General features: G+C 40.6%; 1 protein-coding gene across 1 annotated transcript in view; it reads right to left on the bottom strand.

Annotated features, from left to right (window-relative positions):
• RAB8B (RAB8B, member RAS oncogene family) overlaps window positions 1–23476 on the bottom strand; it is a 56551-nt gene that overhangs the window by 13931 nt on the left and 19144 nt on the right. The window contains exon 2 of the mRNA XM_086710861.1: window positions 497–557. Within this exon, the coding sequence (XP_086566987.1) occupies window positions 497–557 (61 nt within the window). The remainder of the gene's footprint in view (window positions 1–496; window positions 558–23476) is intronic.

Below are 23476 nucleotides of genomic sequence, written 5' to 3'. Positions count from 1 at the left end.
TGTCTTCAGTCCAACCAAACGATTTATAAATGATGAAAAACAGGCCCTAAGAAGGGAAGGCACAGGTCCAAATCCTCAGATTAGAGGCAGAACCTAGAACCTAGATCTGTACTTCCCACAGAAGAAGCCATTAAGGCTTCTTACCGCCTGAATACTTTTGCCTTATCTGATTTCAAAGCTGCAACAACTACAATGATAAAGTGTATGCGCTCTTTAGATTTTAGTTTTCTTCCCTACAAAATTAGTGTTTGTGTAGAATGAGTTCTCAGATCTCCTCCGGCTGTAAGGGTTAGTGGCTTCATTCTTTACCTTCTCATTCTCAGTGGCGACACCTTTGAATATTTACCCACTTCCCCTTGGTTCTGATAAAGAAAAGACGTTTTAGTGATCACAAGTTACCTCTAACTTACCACAATTCACATTTTTCACATTTCAATTCCCACTTTCAATTCCCACTTAAGGTAGAAACTGTGTATATAATTTTTGTTTTACTTACCATATCTGAAGCTTAATTTTCTTTCCATCTAGTTCTATCGTTCTGATTTTAAAATCAATTCCTGCCAGAAAAAGAAAGAAAGAAACGCTAAATTTCTCCAAATATAATCCAAGTCTTATTAGGAAAAGGACAAAGATTTCTATTGAAAAGAAAAAAAAAAAAGTCTCTCCAACGCACTGGAAAATGTGAACACAGAGAGGGTGTGAATGGTATGTTTCCTCTGAATGCAGGCTGAAGAAAGGAATGCTAATTACTCTGCAAAGAATTCCCACACATGTTAAATGGAACGTATTATATGCCTCATTATTTTGATACAAATGGATCACATCCCTCAAAGTTATATAATTTAGATAGACTGAGAATATGCCATATTTTCCACTTCCTGATATACATATAAACAATGATTCCTACCCCTCTGGCCCATCTTTCCCTAAGAAACACCGTGGGACCTCTTTACAATGTCTTCCTCCGTCTCCTTCCATTTGTTCTTTGGGATCGGCCACTGGCTAAGGGAAAAAACAAAACCCCAGGCTCCCAAACCTGCCTGTTTGAGCTCAGAGATGGAAAAGCTCGCATATTTATTTTACATGGCTGGCAAGTATCTTATGCACATTTTAATAAATGTTTCTCGCATCTTACTGACTGGGCCTGACATAGCTAGAATGGTTTTTAGCCCTGACTGAACTTTAGAAATTACCCAGAGAACTTTAAAAAACTACTAATGGCTAGGTCTGCTCCTTTCCCCAAATTCTGAGATTCTGACTTAGTTGGTAAGGGTGGGATCTGTGCACTAGTAATTTTAAAAGCTCTCCAGGTGATTCTAACCTGTAAATAGCACTCAAGCGGGACTGTGAGGTAGTTTGCGAAAGTCATTTGGGGCTCTGGCACTTAAACGTTCAACGCCACCCTCACCCATTTCCCCCCCACTATGTAGCTCAAAACTTATTTAGCAATTTCAACTACAAAGAACCACAAAGTCTTTGGCAAATATCAGAATGCTCTATCCTTTTACCAGAAATAAGCTGCTACCCTCTGACAGGACAAGTTAATGAAAACAATTCGAACGCAATTTGCTAAATCCTTCATCTGGCCACTGAGCTTTTAGATTTCCCTATTCTTTTGCATCCTGTACAGAATCCCTTAGAAGCAGCCTCCAAGACATTTCAAGAAAATATGTCAATTATCCACTATATTGACTTAACCATCAAATGCAGTTATTTGCCGGGAGAAGAGTCTTCAACGGCTAAATTACTACAATGTTTCTACATATAAACGTTGAGAACACACAAAAAGGCTGCCATTTTGAGGCTCATTAAAGTCTCAGTCACTCTCCAGTCATTTAAAACATTTAGGGAGTTTTCTATGGACTCCGCCTTTTGTTTTCTGTAGAAGGACTATCTTTCTGTTATTTGAGGCGGTTCTAACATTATCTGTGAAACTTAACCAGCTTTTCACAATTCAGAGGTTTTCAGCGTTTGGAAGAGTCGTGAGCTGTGGGGGTTAGCTTTTGTTCACGCCGCTGTCAGGAGCCAGCTGAGAGACACGTGCATAGAACACGGTCAAATTAGCTCAACTTGAATTTCACTAAAGATGCAAAATGTCGTTTATATTATTATTGGAAAGCACTGGCCCTGAAAGCCAAAAGACCTAGACTGGAGGTAGGAAAAGGTGAGGGGACCTAATTAGATAAACTAGATAATGTGTCTGAATGTGATTTAGAAACTCTGAAATTCCAGATAAATGTACAATATTACATACTCAGATGCTATGATCCTACAGATCTTGTCGCTTCACATGTGAATTACGGTAAAAGCGTCCCAGGACTCTGTGCCAACATCTCTCCTGGTTCTATCTCCCCTGCATGCCACTGCAAGAATAACTGTCAACAATCTCCGTGGTAATGTCACCTCAATCTTTAAGAAGCTATGGGCCCAACTCCCTCTGCCTGGCAATACGGCCTTTGCCACCAGAGGCACTGCTCCCCTGACTCGACAACCCTCAGAGCCTCCCTCCACCTGCCGCCTTCTATCTCTCCGCCCCACACCTCCTCCCCTCCGCACGTGCAGGGCCACCTCATGCCCGCAGCCTTCCCTGAGGATGCCACCTGTGGGTCCTTCCCCTCCTTCCCCCCTCAGCTCTCTACTTGGCCATGTCCATCCCTTACATAGCAAGTCCTGGCTTAATCCTGTGTTATTTGGTTTTGTTAACACACTCCTCTGAACTGCTCTCAAATCAAACAAGGGCTCCAGCCTCTCTTTGCTAGTTAGGTTGCATGCAGAAACAAGCATAGATAATAAAAGGTTAAATACTCTTATGAGAGGAAAGGTTACATTCTGCTAAGTGTGAAGAGAATTAAGAAAACCTTGGAAGTTCCAAGTTTTCTTAGCATGCCATAGTAACAATAGTAAGGATGCTAAGAAATCTATTACAATATGAAAATCAAGGTCTTTACATTACAATTAGTTTGATAATAACATCAGTAGACTATATGGTGGATTAACACTCACTTTGACATTTAAAGGAAAGATAAGTTCCTGAGACTACTCCAGAATTAGAATAACCAGTCATAATACAGGGATACAATTATATCAATCAGGATGCTTTGGCTGCAAATAACAGAAAGCCCAAATCAAACTAGCTTAAAGTAATTTGTTGACTCATATAACAAGCCCAGCGATGAGTTGGGGTTCAGGGATGACTCAATTCAGTAGTTCCGGCTCATTTCTCTGTACCTCCTTGGGCTCTGCCCTCCTGGGAGTATCAGTTTCATCCCCTGACTGATAACCGTTCCTGACCACCACAGCAATACTGAGAAGAAAAGAGATCATCTTGTGCCTCTCACTTCCAAGTGAGGAAATGTTTTCCCAAAGCCTCCAGCGACCTTTCCGTCATGTTTCACTTCTGGAATTACAACCATGAGAATGTCATGTTCTCGGGACTAATGCTGAGTTCAGAAACCAATCACTGCCATGGGCAGTTACCAAGATTGAATTAATCTAAACTCATCCCTAAATTTAGACTAATCAAAACCCATCCCTGGAGCTGGTCACTTCTTTGACCCACAAGACTGCTGAAAACAGGAGAGAGTGGAAAAGCTGTTGATTGGTCATTGTATCTGTCAGAATAATACTCAGATCTACCAATCAGTAGAACTTTATATTCATAGCTATATGAATATCACTATCACTACAACCCTGTCATGAATGTTATTAAGATTAATGATAAGTCTAGGACTTCATCCGGTGTTCAGCCACAAGCAGAAAATATGAAGGAAATAAAAATACAATGAGCAAACCAAGCAGCTGCTATGACCTCTCTGCACTAGACCATGAGCTTCGCCATCCGCGAGTCCCAGCTCCAAAGGACTGGCCTGTGCACCAGGCCCAGATGATTCGAGACCACAAAGAAGGAGGGGGCTGTCTGTCATATCAACAGTAGCAATAACCACCACAGCTCATTCTGGCAGGAAGGGAGCAACTTTTTTTTTTTTTTTAAAGAACTATACAATCTAAAAAACATAGCTTCTGAAGAGCATTATGTTTAGGGTAAAAAAAAGCCCTTCACATTTCAATAGCCTTTTAGAAAGCATCATTTCTTGGCAGTACATAATACGATAACTCATGTTCAAAATGATGACCCTGAGTCATCCCAACTCATGAGCAATCCATCAGCCACCAGGCTTCGTGCAGCCTGCCCAGCTGGCCACACAGCCCAACACCTACGTTCAGGAGACAAGACTCCAACACTATCTCCACGTGTACTAGAATATGCCCCAACAGTAATTTTCTGATGGCTTTAAAGCAGTGCCAGTTTTTGTCATTAATATTTATCTAGTCAATAAAATAGGAAATCTACATTATAAGAAAACATTCCCAAAGGACTCAAAGCCATTTTTATTTTGAATTTATTTATTTATTTATTTATTTAATTTTTTTTTTTTTTTTTTTTTGATGTTTGTTTATTTTTGAGAGGGACAGAGACAGAATGCGACTGGGTTGGGGCAGAGACAGAGGCACAGAATCCGAAGCAGGGCTGCAGGTTCCGAGCTGTCAGCACAGAGCTGCACATGGGGCTTGAACTCACGAGCTGAGCCAAAGTCAGATGCTCAAACGACTGAGTCACCCAGGCGCCCCTTTGTTTTGAATTCACACACACACAAACACACACACACACATTTTTTTTTTCTGAATTGATTCTCATGCTAAACAGTTACTCATAACTGATATATACATTATAAGGAACCAGGAAAACTAGCATGAAAGGAACCATAGAATTCTAGGCTTGGAAAGAATCTCAGAGATGGATTAGTCAGTCCTCCCTGTGTGCCTAAGAAAACTGAGGCCCAGGGAGATATAGCAACTTATCCAGATTGGCAAAGACTAATTGAAAAGGGGTTAAAATCAAACCTGGCATTTAAAGATCAGGCCTTCCCAAAGAGATGTGTACGAGAATGGCCATGTCTCCCTGGGGAGGCCTGCTCTTTAAGGGTCTATGGCATAACACTAGTGACAACGGCGGTGTCCAGCAGGGGGAGAATCCCTTGGTACAGAAGGGCCATCCAGGAGCAGTAAACAAGAGTCACACGAATCAACATGAGTGAATCTAAAAACATAATATGAAGTGAAAAAAGCGACTGCAGAAATTTCTCACAGTCAAACGATGCCTACAAAATTTCAAAAACACCAAAAACTGTACTATGTATCATTTGTATACACATCTATGTGTAATTAAAGTATAAAACACATACATGAGAATGACTATCAACAAAATCAGTATCGCTGTTACCTCTGGAGAGAAATGGAAGAGGAGGGATTAAGGAGAGGTTCAGAGGGACTTCAACTCTGTCATTTATTATTTCTAAAACTCAGTAGTGCTACCTGGATGCGGAAGTGTTTTATATTAGGGGTACTTTTGTATGCCTGAAATTGTTCATAATTTTTAATAAGGAGTAGTTATTTAAAAAAATGACATCTGGAGACTCTCATTCATTAATAATAGCAGAAAAATCAAGCCAAATTTAGAGATGAAAGGCAACTTAAAAATCTTCGTGGGAGGTGGCAGGGGTGTGGGGGAAGCAGGTGTTACCCCACCCCACACTGCTCAATATACAGAGGGCCTGGGAGCCCTTGGTGACCAAACGCGAGTGATAGCAAGATTAGACCACGGTCAGAAAGTGAGGGGGCAGATCAGGGCCTTGGGGCAGCAAGGAGTGCTAGCCACTCAGATTTCAGGCAGGGGTTCAGGAGCATTTCCTTCCCTGCCTGGAGGGGAAAAAAAAAGATTCTCTTTCGGCTAAGAATAATGAAAGAATACACATTTGGTCTCTGTTGGGAGTGGCACTCCAGGAGAGGGACAAAGGAAGGAGTTCTGAGTTTCCATTCCAGTGGGAGAAGGAAGAGGACAGCCTCCCTCCCGGCTCAGGATGGGGGAAGGGGCTATGCCCTGCACCTCTGAAGAGAAGATAAAGTTGTACTTGAGGTCTCTGCATTGTCCAGGGCGACCCACAGGAATAAGAGCTGGCAGAGACCTGGCAGTGAGGCTCTAGGTAGGGATATGGTGTGAGCACCTGGCCTAAAGCACTGCTTATCAGATATTTCTCAGAAACCAGTAGTACAGTTGGAGGCAGTTGGAGGGAGGGCCTGGCCAGCAGAACAGAGGGAAGGAACCTTTGAACTCGACCCAAGCCCGCAGTTAATAGACCTAGCAGGGCAAGGAGCTTGGAATGAGCAGTCCTAGGCCACCCTTCATTCCACGAATTAGGTCTAATTTAACATGGAGAGGAACAGATTGACAAAATTATTTTACACAATGTCAAACTAGTCAGCCAACAGATGTTTTATTTACTATCATAACCTTTTTCTGCTTGAAGAGAACAGGGAGGTTGCCCTGGGTTTGTGAAAGGGTGGAAGGACACCCTATGCTGGGGTGTGGAAAGGGTATGAAGAAGGACCATTCCTGGCCTTTGGAACGCCAGGGCCAGCCAGTTGTCCTGACCCTCAGCATCGCTGTGATCGGATGCATTTTTGCCCTGTGGGTACTGTAGCTTAGAACACACACAGCTAGGGGTGCCTGGGTGGTTCAGTCGGTTAAACCTCCGACTTGGGCTCAGGTCATGATCTTGCGGTCTGTGACTTCCAGCCCCGTGTCAGGCTCTGTGCTGATAAATAAGCTCTAGGGGCACCTGGGTGGCTCAGCTGATTGAGTGACCGACTTCAGCTCAGGTCATGATCTCACGGTCCATGAGTTCCAGCCCCACGTTGGGCTCTGTGCTGACAGCTCAGAGTCTGGAGCCTGCTTCAGAATCTGTGTCTCCCTCTTTCTCTGCTCCTCCCTACCTCTCTCTCTCTCTCTCTCTCTCTCAAAAATAAATAAACATTAAAAAAAATGCAAATTCCCCCAACCCATGCAATCTGAAATTCTGGGGGGCAGAAACCTGGAGTAATTTGTTAAAGAAAAAAAAAAAAAGAAAAAAGAAGTACACACATAGCTCTCTCTTCTACCTTGGAACCGTCTTGGGTTACTTGGGGAAGTCAGCTCACCCAGGAAAATCAGGGATGGAGAAGCAGCAGGGACCTTCAACTGATGTGTTCCACACCCGGTTCCCACTCAAGTTCTTTTATAAAAAGTCCACTCTGGCTGCAGCCAAGAGATCCATGAAAAAACAGAAGTCCTATTTCTGGGACATTGAGTCTTTCAATGAATGACAGCAACGCAAGATTCCAAAGCTGAGTTTACTCACAGCGCCACACATACATACATATATCAACAGCCAAAAAACAACGGGGTATCTATCCCCTTTGGCCCACTTTAAGAAGCAGAAGTCCAATACTGCACTTTCACAATGAAACGGGGGAAAAAAGTACTTTGTTTCAAAAGTACATCTGGAAACATCTGTGATCCCAGGCTACCGGAATATGGGTTATGTGGTTGGTCTATTTACATTTCAGAGATATTCCAGAAATAGAAGAAAGTTTCCCAAATATTGAAATCCACTTTAAAGAAAGGCTACATCCACTTCCTCACTTGAGATTGTTATTATTAATGATAAAGATGCAGTGTAGACAGATAGTGCCAGTTTTGAAACTTTGACAACCTCATTTTGCTTATGCTTTTTTTGTGTGGACTTTCAAACATGGAGATTAATGAGATTTTAGAGTAGCTGACTTTAGGACAAATAGCTAAAATCTCTAATTAGGAAAATAGATTACTGAAATAGGAAAAAATAAGAGTCATAGATGGAAGCTTTAAGATACTTTTTTTTCCAAAATAAAAAGGACTTGGAGAAAATGAGTAAAAGTAAAAATGAAGTTAAGAATGTTACTTAGATGGAACGAGAGGAGTTCAAGGCATTGTTTTTTCTAAATACACATTCTGTAAGTTCACAGAAGTATTTTCACCAAGGACCAATTTTGCTGCATATATTTAGAATCATTTAATTTTTTTTTTAATTTTTTTTAAACTTTTTTTTTTTCAACGTTTTTTATTTATTTTTGGGACAGAGAGAGACAGAGCATGAACGGGGGAGGGGCAGAGAGAGAGGGAGACACAGAATCGGAAACAGGCTCCAGGCTCCGAGCCATCAGCCCAGAGCCCGACGCGGGGCTCGAATGCACGGACCGCAAGATCGTGACCTGGCTGAAGTCGGACGCTTAACCGACTGCGCCACCCAGGCGCCCCAGAATCATTTAATTTTTTATTTTGTTTATATTCAAATTTACAATCTGGTTTCTTTTTTGAAAATCAGAAAGTCTAAAATTTAGGAGGAAAAAAAAACATTGAAAAGTAAGCTGAGAAGGCATTTAACAACAGTTTCAAATGATCACTGGCAGCCAAATATGTTACCTTTGTTATATCCAACATAGGAAAAAGAGGATTTTTTTTTTTCAAACATGGACTTACAGGGGTCTGCAAATATAATCTGCTCTTAGAAAAGACAACTAATATGCCAAAAGAAGACAGAGGTGTTCAGATTTCTTTGGTTCTTCTATTCTGTGAATAGGAAGCAGTAAAGTAAAACTCTTTTATGGTGTAAATAGTGACACATATTACTCCTTTTTGCTGAAAAAGGTGCATGCACATCTTTACACTGTTTTAAAATTTTCTACTTGTTACTGAATTAAACTCAACTCTTGGCATTCTTGGCATAAGACAGCTGTACCCATACAATTTGATCATACCAACAAAAGATAAACTCGTAAACTAATTCTAGAAATTAGGAAGAATTTACTTTTTTGAGCCATATACATATGTGCAACAGATACAAAAATTGTGCAGATAGGAATAGTTTTATGTAAGGTCTGTATTTGAGAGTCTCAAAGGGCTTCATAGATTAAATTATAATGATTTAATTAACTCTTAACATGTCTTTGGGAAATTATAGGGCAAAATAACAAATTATTATATATACCAAGTGATAACTGCTAAACGAGCTGTGTGTTGAATCACATAAGAGGGGGAAAAACACAACAAAAATAGCAAATAAGGTGCAATAACACAGCTACAACTCAGAAAAAGTAGGCAGAAACACCTAGACAAGATTGAGAATTTTAAATCTGATTAAGGGGCCAGCAGAGATTATCCAGCATTATCAGCATTTGAGAATGGCCAAATGAATACGTGACAAGTCTCTTTTGCAAATCTTGCGTTTTCGAAAGGAAATGTGTTTTAAGTATTACTCAATCTGGAAGTAGCTACGTGCTTGAAGTAGTTAAAATGTAAACTTTAAAAGTTTTGAATGAACAGATGTTTTACCTTCAATAAAATCTTTTTTCAGAAAGAGCCAAATATATGAATTAAACTTTTCTTGAAGAATACAAGTGCAGAATGTCTGAGATTTCCACCCCTTTCCCCATTATTAATTCATGACCATGTCAAGAACCATACTGCTCTCAAATGAAACCACCTGCATCACCTCTGCTCCATCCACCGTTTCTGAGAAAGTGTCCCTTTGCAGTAGGCAAACACAACCCCCCACCCTTCCCCCCACCCACCCCCCAGTATGAGTCACTATCACTTTCCTAAACCTGGAATTTCCTTGTTTGTATTTTGACAACTCAGGGTCAGGTCCATTTCATTTAAGGGTGAAGGGAATACAGTGGTTATTCAGAAAATGAAAATAAAAAAGCAATTCCCTGATTTGACACACTGTTGCTATGGGAAAACCTTCTGCCAAATCACTGGAATTATCACTGGAAAAAATTACAACTACATTCCAATGATGTTGCACCAAAAATGCAGTAAAACTGATCCTTTAGATTTAAGTATTGACCATGTATCATATTTTCCATTCATTTGGAGGCAAATGAAAGCTAAAAAGAAAAAATACATATAAAATAATATAACTAAGTAACAACATGCCATGGTGCAACTATCTAGAAACAAATGATGTATTTTTTTCCCCTTTGGGAACTGAGTTCTTAAAAGAGTAAACACAAAAAAGATTGTTATAGATGTAATATATCAGTTAGCAACTAGGACTGAAATAAAGTTTGGCTATAATGTTAGCATTTTTCAGGAAAATTTCCAAATCACTTGTTTAAGAAAGATTTCAGCTTATATTGGTATAAAAGGCAAAATTTAGTCATCTCCCTCACCAAGTTAATACAAATCAACTTTTTTTTTTTTTTTTTTTTTTTTTTTTTTTTTTATGGAGGGAAAGGGGTAGGGGTCTGTACCAAATAACTTCAAGCTGAAGAGAAGAATCATCAAAAGTCATCATCTCTTTCCTGTAATACCTACCTCACCCCTTCCCATCTTCTCCCACTGATTTTTCACTGGATAAAAGGAAAGTGATCAGAGATTATAAAATCAACAAACATAACTGCAAACTCACAGTGCTCTGAATCTAGTTAGCAAAAAAAGGCTTTTCTTGATCAAAACCAACATCAATGCCACAGAAGTGGAGTAAAATTAAGCAGCATTTACAGCTCACGGTAGCCAGGGTGACAGATGGGTAATTATAATAAGCTATTGCTAATGAGTAAGGTTAAAACAAACAGATGGAGTATATGCAAGTAAAAGGATGACACGAAGATCAATACAAATGGCGTGAACAGAGTAGAGTTTTTCCCAATCAGAATGAAAAGCTTCTGCAGATGATTACATCATCCTGATTTGTAAATATACTCCCTCGTGATATAAAAGTAAACAATTAACAGCACCATGAGCTTCATGCAGAGGAAGGAAACACTTCCATGGGGCTATCGTGTGTGTGTGTGTGTGTGTGTGTGTGTGTGTGTGCGTGTGTGTACATATAAATATATATGGCCATCCACCTCTACGTACTTCATTTTACTAACTTCAGAGGGTGATAAAGGATTCTGTCACCTACTACTTCTTTGGCTTGACTTTTAACCGAACACAGTGAGGCCAATACCCAATACCAACTGAGTTGGTAAATCCAAGATCTTCTCTCACTCACATTTCAGATCTACAGATGCAGTCTGGACTAACAAAGGACTAGAATGATTCCCATTTCCTTTTGTACCCCTTGTCCCCAGCTAATTGCCACTTTAATCTTCAAATACAAGGAATGAATAATAACTCAGGCAAAGCATAAAATGAGTGAGTTGCCAAAACATGCTACTTCAGAGTTTACGTTTGATCATTATGCTCCCTACTTCCAAATCCCAGTGTTTGGGGACTTGGGGTTAGGAGGAAAGTGTTTGGGGTTAGGAGGAAAGAAAACCTGAACAATATTGACAAGAGACCATTTCTAAAAAGCCATCCTGATATTTGAATGGCTCAGAGAATCATCCAGCAGCACATAACATAATTTTTCTAAAATTGACAAAACACATTTCAAATTATATTTTATCAACTTGTTTTTATTAAACCAACATCAAAGTGGAACACCCCATTCAAGGCTCCCCATCCCCACCCTCCCCATCTGACCCTCAGGCATCAGAGCAAGAAAACTAACTGCACAGTTTCCAATGACTGGTCCTCAATCTTGGATAAAAGAATTATTCACTTTATGTTTCCCTTTACCCACTTCTTTCAAAATAGACCGTTCTTCCCAAATCCTGGAGAAATGCATTAAGGATCACTGAATGTTAGCACTTGTCTTTCTCAGGTAAGGTTTTCAAAGTTGTAAATATAAAGTATGTTTTTTAAACAGGTCACAAGCAGGAGGTTGCTCCAAATGACAAGCATGTAAGATACAAAGGACTCATTTGGAGGTCTCTAGTCTGATCTTGGGTCCTGGAGGGCAATGACCTGTATTTCCCACAACAGAATACCTAGCAGTGAGCTACGTCTTCTTTTAGGCAGGTACGCACACACTTCCTTGAAAATAACACACACCCCTTCAACATCCCCACCCTTGACTTCCCAATGCTAGAGTAGCCACTGAAGGCTTTGTGTCTTTTTCACCATGAAGGAATATTCTGAAGCTATTAAAAGCAATCCTTGGTGATTATCAAGGTTATACAGAGACTAGGGGCACCTGGGTGGCTGGGTCGGTTAAGCGTCTGACTTTGGCTCAGGTCATGATCTCATGGTTTGTGGGTTCGAGCCCTGTGATGGGCTCTGTGCTGACAGCTCAGAGCCTGGCACTTGCTTCAGATTCTGTGTCTCATTCTCTCTCTGTCCCTCTCCAACTCGCGCTCTGTCTCTGTCTCTCAAAAATAAATAAATGTAAAAAAAAAAAAAAAAGATTATACATAAACTTGTATGTATTATAAAAGGAGCAAAATATAAAATGCACTATGTCTTTAACATTGAAAAAATATTATACATGCTATATATAGTTGAAGCAGTACTCACTACAACTAAACTTCAAATTCTAGATTAAAGAAGCTTTCAGGGGCTGCCCTTACAAAATCTTACCATTGAGTATAATGTCATTTCTTTTTTTGGGGAGGGGGAGTTGGGCAAGCATTTAAAAAGCACACAAAATAACCAATTCACACACTCCATCTGAAAGGGTCTTAAGACTGCAACCATCACCTACCAAACAGACTAGACAAATCTATCCCTCTTTCCCTAATTCCTTCAGTTCCAGTTTACTTGCTATCACCTGCAACAGAATGTATGGAAGACAAAGAAAGGGATAAAGAAATGGAGGCTTACTTTTAACATGATGCATCTTTGTGGCTTCTGCAGAAACAAACCCAAGAGGAAAGACAACATCTGAAGATTTCATTTTTTCCATGCTCTCCCTGCCCCTAATTAACACAGATAATTCTGAGTTCGCCATACTATAATTTATTAATCATATTCAATTAATCTAATCAGCTGTAAAACAGGAGAGGGCAACAGAGCAAGCTCTAATAAACTGAGCTCACTGGACTTCAAAAGCCGCTCAGCTGAGGCTCATGGTGAAATCCCACACATACAAAGGGCAAAATTGGCCTTGGTGAACCATCTGCTTTATACATTTTCAACTCATTTTTCTACTCATAAGGACCCATATTACAATATGGTTTAGAAAAAAGAAACAGGAGGTCTATCCAGATTATTTTAAAGTCAACTCAGGGGTACAGAGGGTAGAGAAATCTGGCCTTTGGTGTGCAGCAGGTGGATCAAGTCAGAGTGTTACCATATATAAAGAGTTGAGAAAAATTAAACAAAACGAACTTGACCATTGAGGTAAAAATTCTACCTCTGCAATTGAAAAGATGGTATTTTACAATGTCAAATTCATCTACCCAGTTTTTGGCTGATCCAAACGAACACTGGCAGCCCTGTTAAGTGTGGAACCCTCAGTTATTAACATGAACAGCAAAAACAGAACTATCCACTCACATGATCACTTTACAGACACAGCGTCATTTCGAGGATGTCCTCAGGCAAGCCTGGGGCAGGATTTCCACATCTGGTGGTCACAGTGTTAGCGCTCCCAGTTTGGACAGCGCTGCCATTAGGTCAGGAAATGCGTACGACAGCGAGGCAAAGGGCTTAAGAAACACGATACACAATGACTGTGTATTTCTAACCCAAATGGGCTGTCAGCAGAATGAGGAACCTGAAGGAAAATGTCACTGGCCATTCTGGGAAAAGAAGAGATCATCACCACTGGACTGCAGTTCTTTGCATGAATTTCTGAAAGTAAAAGAAGAAAGCAAGACAACTGCACGTTCAGAAAAAACTGGTATTTAATCGACTTCAGACCAACCACTGTGGGCCTCAAGGCTGCAGTCCACATTTGGAGATTACTGAGGGCAAAGAAGGAGCAGACTCGGACCTTTTTCAACTCTGTAACCAATTCCCCAGCCGACCTGCGACGAATTATACACTGCCTGACTGGCCACATAGGAGATCTGCTAAGGAGCGCTCAACCACATACGACACGCACAGCAAGGTTCAGCTTAGTCAAATGTAAATCAAATCAACTAATGAAAGGGCAAATTTTAGTATTTAATTTGATAGGAAGTCTTGAGCCTGACCTGAGCCTGACTCTGTGCTAGGCACCGAGGAACACAAAGACGAAACGTTACGGGCCCCAAGGAGCTCCTGGGCTACGACCGATCAGTAAAATGTCTTACTGTGAAAATCCTATGCCTCACTTGTGTCTTTTGTTAAAGATAATATTCTAAGGTCTGCGCCTCAGGAGCAGGAACTAATGACAGATGATGAACCAACAGAAAACATGATTTCCTAAGATGCGAAACTGGCTGCTTTAATTCTGTCATTTCCACCAGCAAGCGTGTAATTATCTCCCCAAAGGCTGAAAGTAAACAAGTGGCATTTGTCTATCACAAACGGCAAACATGGTAATAGCAATTTTTCACTGTTGTTTAGAAACCAATTTGACTGAAGGTTTAGGGCAGTTAAAAAAAAAAAAAAAAAAAGGAAGGGGAGGCAACTGACTGGCTCAGTCAGAAGAGCATGCTACTCTTGATCTTGGGGTTGTGTTTTAAGTAACAGAGATTACTTAAAAAAAAATAAGTACGTAAACTTTAAAAGAAACAAAAAGGTACTATACTATCACCTTCACATTCCCTCCTCCAGTGATCCTACTACAGTCTTGGTCAAATTTGAAATTTTCTCCGTATTCTAAGAACTTTGGTGACTAGCTGAAAATCAAAATGAGCAAATACAATATTCACAAGGAATGATGTATTAAAAACTCGGTCAGTTTAAACCTATATTGGCAAAGGCAAAGGGGCTCGGCAAACCTCTGCAGCTCAGCTGCAATCTTGAGTTCCTGACTCCAAAGTCCTTCATCTGATAAGCATGATGAAATTATACTGAAGAGTTACCATTTACTATGAACTAACTACATGCCAGGTATACCCCAAGGAAATAGCTAACATTCTCCCCCATTTCACCAACAAAGAAGCTGAGGCCCAATGAGGTGTCTAAGACGACAAGCTGGTGGCTGGCAGAGCTGGGCTATGTGCTCAGCTAAGTCTGCCTAGCTCCCTTCCTTGGGCTGTCCACTATGCTAAGGATGAGAATTCTGTGACTCACATGGTACTAAGAGGGGAATCCCTTTCAGAGCCCTTCCCCACCACGTGGTACTAACTCACATTGCAAAATATTGGGGAGGAGCCAGCTTCCAACGCAGCACTGGAAGCTGAACCTAGTTCCAGATCATCTCTGTGTCACAAAAGAATAGGTCTGCTCTGAATGGACCTGAATATTAGGTATTCATTCTTTGAGTCCTTTGAGTATGCTTCGTATAACCACTGCATAAAGAATTCTTTTTCTGGATTAATCTGAAATAGATCAGATCATCCTGACATCTTTCAAACTGGAAAAGACTCTATCATTGCAAGTTTATTTTGAATCAAAGTGAATCTCTCCTCCAAGGCAAGGCCCCAAATAAAGGAAGTTCAGGAGAAGGGAGAAGAGGCAATTGTCTATTCTTATGACTGAAATCCATTTCATGTTAGTCTACAAAACAGGGATTGGGACACTTATGCTGCCCCAGGGAACATGCTCTTGGTTCTGTAGGAAAGCAAGGAAGAACCAAAAAAGTGTGGGATACTGGGGATCATCAGTGGTCATATGTACTTCTTAGCCACTTGGAGGGTAACTTTGAAATGCACATTAATTTCTCCCAACATGAGATGAATGCTTTACATAACTTGCCTCTAGCTAATTGTAGTTGCATCTTCTAATTCTGAGTTTATAATGAGAAAGAAACTATGTTGGAAATAACTACAAATGCTCATAAAAAAAATTCAAATATGACCAGCTGGTAGACTGTTCTGAAGCTCCAAAACCAGTCCTCTTTTCACTACATCTCATTGCTTCATTAGGAGACATTTAATAGGATAATCATACGGGCTATTTTATACCTATTTCTTAGGCTGCACCACAGGGAAAAAACACCATAAAAGACAAAAGAAAAACTTTTCTTTTAGCAAAGTATATCAGTCAGAGTCTGATTGTGGGAAAAAGAACCTCCTGCAAGTATCTGTAACAGAAGGAATTTAATACAGGGAAATGATCACTTAAGCCATGAAGTTGCTGAGAGCCAACTAAGAGATGATGAATAGTTTGGCAACAGCAGGAAGCCACGACCACCCCTAAGCTAGAGAGACAAAAGGAGGAGATGGTGTTACTAGAGCTGAAGGTTCAGAGTCACCCAGTAAGAGGTGAAAACTGTGGTCCCAGAGAAAAAAAACCTCTTTGAAGAAGCTACCCACAGCAGAAAGGGAAAAGGAGAAATACCCTGGTGTCTCTTTTTCTCCTCCCTTCAAATCACCTGCCAGTGTCTCTGTCTGACCCGTCAGCTAACCCAGGAGCCTGGGCAGAAAAAGAGGGAGGAATATAGATGAGGGAAAACTAACCAAGAATACGGTTAACCCTTCGCTGCAAGAATGAAATGTGTATTACTGTTGTAAGCCAGAGATCTGGGGCTGTGTAACAACAAAAGCTGAATGATAAGCAAACACGGTTCTCCATTAACATGAAATAATATTGGGGTGCCCGAGTGGCTCAGTCGGTTAAGTGTCCGACTTCAGCTCAGGTCATGATCTCACGGTTCGTGAGTTCGAGCCCTGCGTCGGGCTCTGTGCCGACAGCTCAGAGCCTGGAGCCCACTTCAGATTCTGTGTCTCCCTCTGTCTGCCCCTCCGCTGCCTGCGTTGTCTCTCGCTCTGTCTCAGATATAAATAAACATTTACAACACTTTTTTAAAAACATGAAATGATATTAATAGTTATTTTCAACAACTGCTTTGAAGAAAACTTTTCCACCATTAATTTGTGAGCCTGGGGCAGAGGGCAAGCACCCGTACAGCTCTCCAACTGTGCCCTGGTGCTGAAAGAGAAGCACTTGGGGAACCTGTGTAGGAATGCAGCAGAACCCCCAGCTGGAGGTGCGAGGCCATTATGATCAGCCCTGGCCATTATGATCTTGCAGCTTCACAATCAACTGGGCAGTTTGGGACAGGATGACCTGGTGAACTGGGAGTGTCATATGCTGGCAAGTCAGGAGCCAGGCCTTCCAAAAAGGAAGTCTGTCACTGAGTCAGCGATGTTGCCAAGCCCTGAGCCCAAGCAGTCCCAATATAGCTCAAGGGTAACCACTGACAATGGTGACTCCAAGCTTTTTGCTTATAATACTTCCATCATACGACTGGCTTCCAGCACAGTCTTTACAGGGCAGTCTCACAGTTATTTATGATCCCTCCCTTCTCCCAAAGTAGACTGTAAGCACACGCAGCATGTGGGGTACCCTCTCAGTTTATGAAACTCTACAATTATCCATACATCTTAAAATACATGGTCCCACCCAACAAAGCCAGCCTTACCTTTCACAATTCCTCAGAACACACCCTCAGCAATGTCTCCTTCATGCTCCACTCTGATATTCCCTGCCTCTGAGCATTTGTCAGGATTCCTCCACTGTCGGGAATATTCTCCATCCTTCCCACTGGAATGCTGACAATAACTCAAGACTCAGTAACTCCACCTCCTCTTTCTTCCAGATATCCTAGCCGATTCTGCTCACTCTCTACCCTAAATTTCTACAAAATTTAGAATAAGTATCATTAGAGATGGCATTTAATTATGCTTGTTATTTCATATGATAAGTTTTGCCTTCCCAATTAGATTTAGGCAGACAACCTAGCACAGTATGCAGGTGAATGAGTAGGTACTCAATTAATGTTTACGGGGATGAATGAAAGAGAAGTCCTTTAGAAGCAGGAGCCTTGGAAACTCCTTCTTGTTTGCTAAGCACATCACAGGCACTCAATAAATACTTCTTGACATTGATTAATTACTTCTGGATACAACCAGGTTCACATATCTCCAAATTGATCCTACTGGAATGCATCTTAATGACTGACAAATTACGTTACAAATTTGGATAATTTTAGGTGATAAAAAGAAACAAACACACAGATACACGAACACTAAAACATTTACATAATTGAGAACAGAGCAAATCACAAAAGACAGTATTAAGCACACATAAAATAGACGTCTTTTTATTTTAGAATGGAAAAAAGACAACAGTGCAGTCTCTTCTAGAGATAAGGGATTGAATGAAAGGTTCTGTTACCATTGTCTCAACTCCAATCCTTAAATAGTAACCTGTTAATTTAGATAGGCTTAGGAGTGGAAGTGATTTTTAAAAATCTTGGGGCACCTGGGTGACTCAGTTGGTTAACTGTCTGACTCTTGATTTCGGCTCAGGTCATGAACTTGCAGTTTGTGAGTTCGAGCCCAGCGTTAGGCTCTGTGCTGACAGGGTGGAGCTTGCTTGGAATTCTTTTTCTCCTTCTCTCTCTACCCCTCTCTCACTCGCTCTGTCTCTCTCACCAAATAAATAAATAAACTTTAAAAATTAAAAACAAGAAAAATCTACACACGAGTAAATAAATACCACTTCGGTAATTATATCAGGAGGACCAATAACATAAGTGCTACCACTAGGGGGGAAAAAGAATTGGGTATTTCGTGTTGGTTAGAGAGTTTTACTTTCTTCCCAAACCACAGTTTTCTTAAAACTCTGGCAACAATCACAACCATATGTTGCAGATGTCTCTGCTGCATAAAAACTGCTGCCAATGCTCCAACAGCCAGAGTGGCTTCCAGGGCCCCCACTTAGAGAAGAGAAAGCAGGAAACGAAAAAAGGAGAGAGACAATGGGCTCATTACCCAAAAGACCCTAACAAAAACAGAGCAAGTCAAACCAGCAGCCGAAGCCCTCCATCAATAAAAGGCTCGACAGTTAAAAGGCCCAGTTTTCTTTCAGGGGGAAAAAAGGGTTTTATCCGATTAAATACAGCCTCCAGATAATTGCTTTAAAAAAAAAAATTGTTTTTTAACTCTTCATGGCCAAATGCAGCCACAGAAGTGACTTCCCAGCTTTTGTGACCCACAGCTAAGAAATACTTTTTATATCACACCACATTACACACATACACATATGTGTGCATGTTATACATGTTATATAACTGAAACAAAAGTTTCACAAAATAGCAGTTGACTTTTCCCCCTTGTTACTTTTCTACATGCAATGGACTCTGTTTTCTTTTCTATTCTCTTATGTGCTAGTCTATTCTCTCTCCCTCCACTAAAAAAAAAAAGTTGGTCTGGACACTCTAAATTGACTTCATGACTCAATAATAGGTTGCAACCCATACTGAAAAACATTGGCTTAAAGAACATGGTGGAAGTCAACCAAAGGTCATATGCTCTTTCTTTTTAGAAAATCCATTGCTGATAAGAAGAGGCCCCTCTAGCTTCACTTTTTAATGACAAAGAAAGAAAAAACAAAGACAACTTCAGGGCCTAGCAAGCACTAAAATATTTGTTAAATTTAATAAGCCATTAAAAAGATAGTGTGTGTGTTGCTGTTGTTTCTGTTTTGTGGTTAAAGTAACATAGAAAGGAGCAGGGAACTAAGTCTTAAAGGAGAAAAAGGAGAATTCTAATAATGGAAATACTGCCTGGGCAACATGCCCAATTTTTTTTGAGCATAACATTGCCAGAGGTTTTGCTTCCTGTATCACCTGAGATGCTTTGATCCATCGGCCTAAGGCCAAGAAGAAAAAGAGAGAAAGGCCCATCACAAAAAGGCAGAAGGGGTCAGCATGGTTTGGTAACTGACCATACTCCAAACGAATGAAATAGGACTATACCTTTTATTTATTTATTTTTTTTAATTTTTTTTTTCAACGTTTATTTATTTTTGGGACAGAGAGAGACAGAGCATGAACGGGGGAGGGGCAGAGAGAGAGGGAGACACAGAATCGGAAACAGGCTCCAGGCTCTGAGCCATCAGCCCAGAGCCTGACGCGGGGCTCGAACTCACGGACCGCGAGATCGTGACCTGGCTGAAGTCGGACGCTCAACCGACTGCGCCACCCAGGCGCCCCAGGACTATACCTTTTAAATGAGGAAATGATTGCCTGAAAAATCAAGGATCCCCATTTAAATGAATCCAGAATGGCTACAGCGCAAACTGTACCAAAGAACAAGAGGCAGTAAATCACAATGAGCGTCAGATAATTCTGTATAATGGAATCAGATAAAATCCTTCGAGATACTCTCCTGAGACGATGGCTCACCCACTCAGCACAGAACGATGCTGACAGCTATGACACAGACCATCATTAATAGAAATAGCTATCACTTCTCAAGGGCCCACTGAGTGCCAGGCACTGTGCTAGGTACTTACTATACTTTATCACTATTCTCATAACAAACCTGCACAGGGGCTATTAAGCCCCTTTCACACAAGTAGAAACTGAGGTCCAGGTGGAGAAAGGCAAAAGTCCAAATCACAGCGTGGAAGAGGGAAGTGTATGAGAGAGGAAGGTCCTGGAACTAAGTTATGCAGACACCAGTCTTCAACGTCCAGATTCCTGGGCCCTGGCTGGTGGTTTGGGGCAAACGTGGTATTTGGTCATAACCACCAACAGTAGGTACCTGCCCTGTTTGGAATCGGGAAGCAGCCAAGAATCCTGTAGAGAATGCAGACATCTGACAAGAGATAGAAGTCACAAGGACAGACGAGCTTTAGATATCCTGTTCAATTTTAAAGACCTTAATTATTAAACAAGAAAAGTAATATAAATACTATATTTATATTCCATAGAAAATATTTTTTCTTTAGGAAAAAAAAAAATACACCACTACATGTGGTTAAGTTAGAAGGGAAAAACCAGAAATGTGAATTCTCAAAAGCAGAAACTCGAATCACAAGGGTTACACAAGAAAAGAGAAATGAACTGTTGAACTGAAATCGGAGGCAAGAGAGCCCGCCCTGGTCACATCCATTGTCAGATGTGCAAGCTCTGGATGAAGTCACAAGTGGAGCACACCCATTTCTAAGGAATTCAACACCACTGCAGAATTCTTTTCTCAAACTGAAATCAAGCTCTTGGATAGTTACATTAGACAGACTCTTTATCTCCCACGCTGTAATACCTTGAGAAGAATGACCAGTTTGGATTTTTCAGCACTGGAAATTTCTACATTTTATAAAGTTGGTGCAGAGAAGGAGGCCACTTTTGTTTTGTTCTCAAGAGCAGATATGACAGACATATAAGAATAAGTGGAAACCGTAGAAAGTTACCCAAATTTACTCATTTTAAGTTTCAACACTCAAAACAAAGCAGGTGGAAAGAACTCATGTAAGAATTGCCCTTAACCAGAGGAGGGCTGTTTTATCTTTTCATGTTTTTTTTTTTAGTGTCCATATTACAATTTAAATTCACAACTTAAGCTTTTATCATTTTTAAATGTTAATTTTTGAGAGAGAGAGAGGGAGGGAGAGTGAGCGGGGGAGGGGCAGAGAGCGAGATGGGGACAGAGGATCTGATGCAAGCTCCGTGCCTACAGCAGCAAACCCTACACAGGGGGTCGAACTCAGGAATGGTGAGACCATGGCCTGAACCGAAGTCAGATGTTTAACTGACTGAGCCACCCAGGCGCCCCATTATTATTTTTTAAATGAAAGCTGCATCATCTAAAGTCATAAATGCACAGCCTGCTGAATTCAGAAGAGGCACACATTACAGTTTTGAGCATAGATTGAGTGACCAAGTGAATAAATTCCTTAGGCAGTACCGGGGCTTTTCTGGGCATTTGGCACTATTTGGAGGACCATGATTTACCAAACACCAATCCACTGACCCAATCTACAATTGCTCCCCTAATCTAACCTCTGCCTCCCTTCCCACATGCCACCTCCCTACACATTCACTTGTTCTGGGTAGTGAAATAGTGCCTGGAAGACATTTATTCTCACTGGATTTTATTTGAAGAAAGAAGTCAGAAAGCAACTATCTTGTAAAACTTAGTTACAATTGCAGGTACCAGCTAGGAAGTAGAAAACTGAAAATTATTTTAATCTGTGTATTAAAGGTTAAATTATCCCTAGTTCTGAAGAGATATTAGTTAGAACCTAGAGAGTTTCCTTTTGATTTCAAAGGGGAGAATGGGAAGAAAAAGGAAGGGACACAGGAAGAGTGGGGAGGGAGGCAAGCAGGAGAGAGGGAAGACTTAGATACTAAAACATGCTTTAGGTTTCTGCCAGAGTCTTACAAAAACCTAACACAAACCTCATAGTTAACTACTGACAGTGGCATGTGCTTTTAATTATATTCTGAAAATGTGCAAGCAAGCAAGGCAAAATTGTATCATGGTTCTCATTTACATTTATCATTCCCTCTCTACGGGAATATATAATCACATACAGACATCTGTGGATGATTATATGCGAAGACGGGCCTTTCAAGATCAAGTTTAAGAGTTCTAGTGTCTTTCTTCCTATTCATATACCAATCGGGAGGCAATTCACTAGAGCGGTTTTAGTGAATAGGGAAACGTGAGGAAGTCCAGAGGCGATCTCCCCACCATGTATAAAATTTTTATAATAATTTCCCTGATCTCCACCCTCCTCCTTCCCACAGTAAAGCTCAGAGATGACATTTCCTTTCCGTGTCTATGTATAAGAATCACTTTGTACTTTACAACACTTTTCTTTGTGAGGATTCTTTTTTTTTTCCCTTGAGTCAAAAGCAATGCCAAATTATCACTACAATATCTTGACTCTTCTGAGACTCCAGCAGAATTTCCCTTCCCCTAGTTGAAAGTGACATTTTCTAATACAAAAAATTTCCAAGCAAAATGGGGTTAGACTAGAATAAATATGAGTCACAGGTGAACATAAACCGAAACAGAAAAGGTGCTGATGAAAATCCCTCCCTTAACAACTTTATCTCACAATGCCAGTGGTTTAAAAATGACAAACACGGTGACCTATCCAACAGCAACTTAGGTATCAAGTTTTTGTTGCTTTTTGTTTTTTGGTTTTGTTTTATTTTGTTTTTTGCTGTGAACTAGTTTTGCATGCTTCGTTTGTTATGCACCAAGGATGCTTTTATACCAACTCAGGCAGGACCACAATGCATTGTGCTGGGAAGACGGGGCTCCTAGTGATGTTGAACAATTAATTAGGGGCATTTCACCTTCAGATAGGATACATATGAGAGATACTGGTCAGTCAATATGGGACAATATGAAGGAAAACGTGGTGCTTGGCAAAAACAAAAACAAAAACAAAAATCCACCAAAACCATAACTGGATTTAACTGGGGGCTAATTTTGAATTCTACCACACTTACTTTTACTTTTAACAAGATATATTTAAAGGAAGTATTTGCCAAATGCAGTACCAAGAAGCCTTTAAAAAATTTTTTTTAATGTTTATTATTTTGAGAGAGAGAGAGAGAGAGAGACAGAGCATGAGCAGGGGAGAGGCAGAGAGAGAGAGGGAGAGACAGAATCTGTAGCAGGCTCCAGGCTCTGAGCTGTCAGCACAGAGCCCAACGTGGGGTTCGAACTCACAGGTGGAGAGATCATGGCCTGAGCCAAAGTTGGATGCTTAACTGACTGAGCCACCCAGGCTCCCCATTACCAAGAAGCTTTAAAGCAAATTTCAAATTCAGGCTCTCTCTAAGGTCTTACATATTCTTTTTTGTTCGAATGACCAACATAGTTAAAATACGATAAGATTAAATAAGCCAGTCAATAAGAGATATACCGAGTGTATACAGCCTAGAAC

The sequence above is a fragment of the Puma concolor genome, chromosome B3, assembly GCF_028749965.1.
Source record: "Puma concolor isolate L17-30 chromosome B3, mPumCon1.1.hap2, whole genome shotgun sequence".
Classification (NCBI taxonomy): Eukaryota; Metazoa; Chordata; class Mammalia; order Carnivora; family Felidae; genus Puma; species Puma concolor.
The sequence above is the reverse complement of the archived record's forward strand: the minus strand, read 5'-3'. Positions and strand labels throughout refer to the sequence as shown.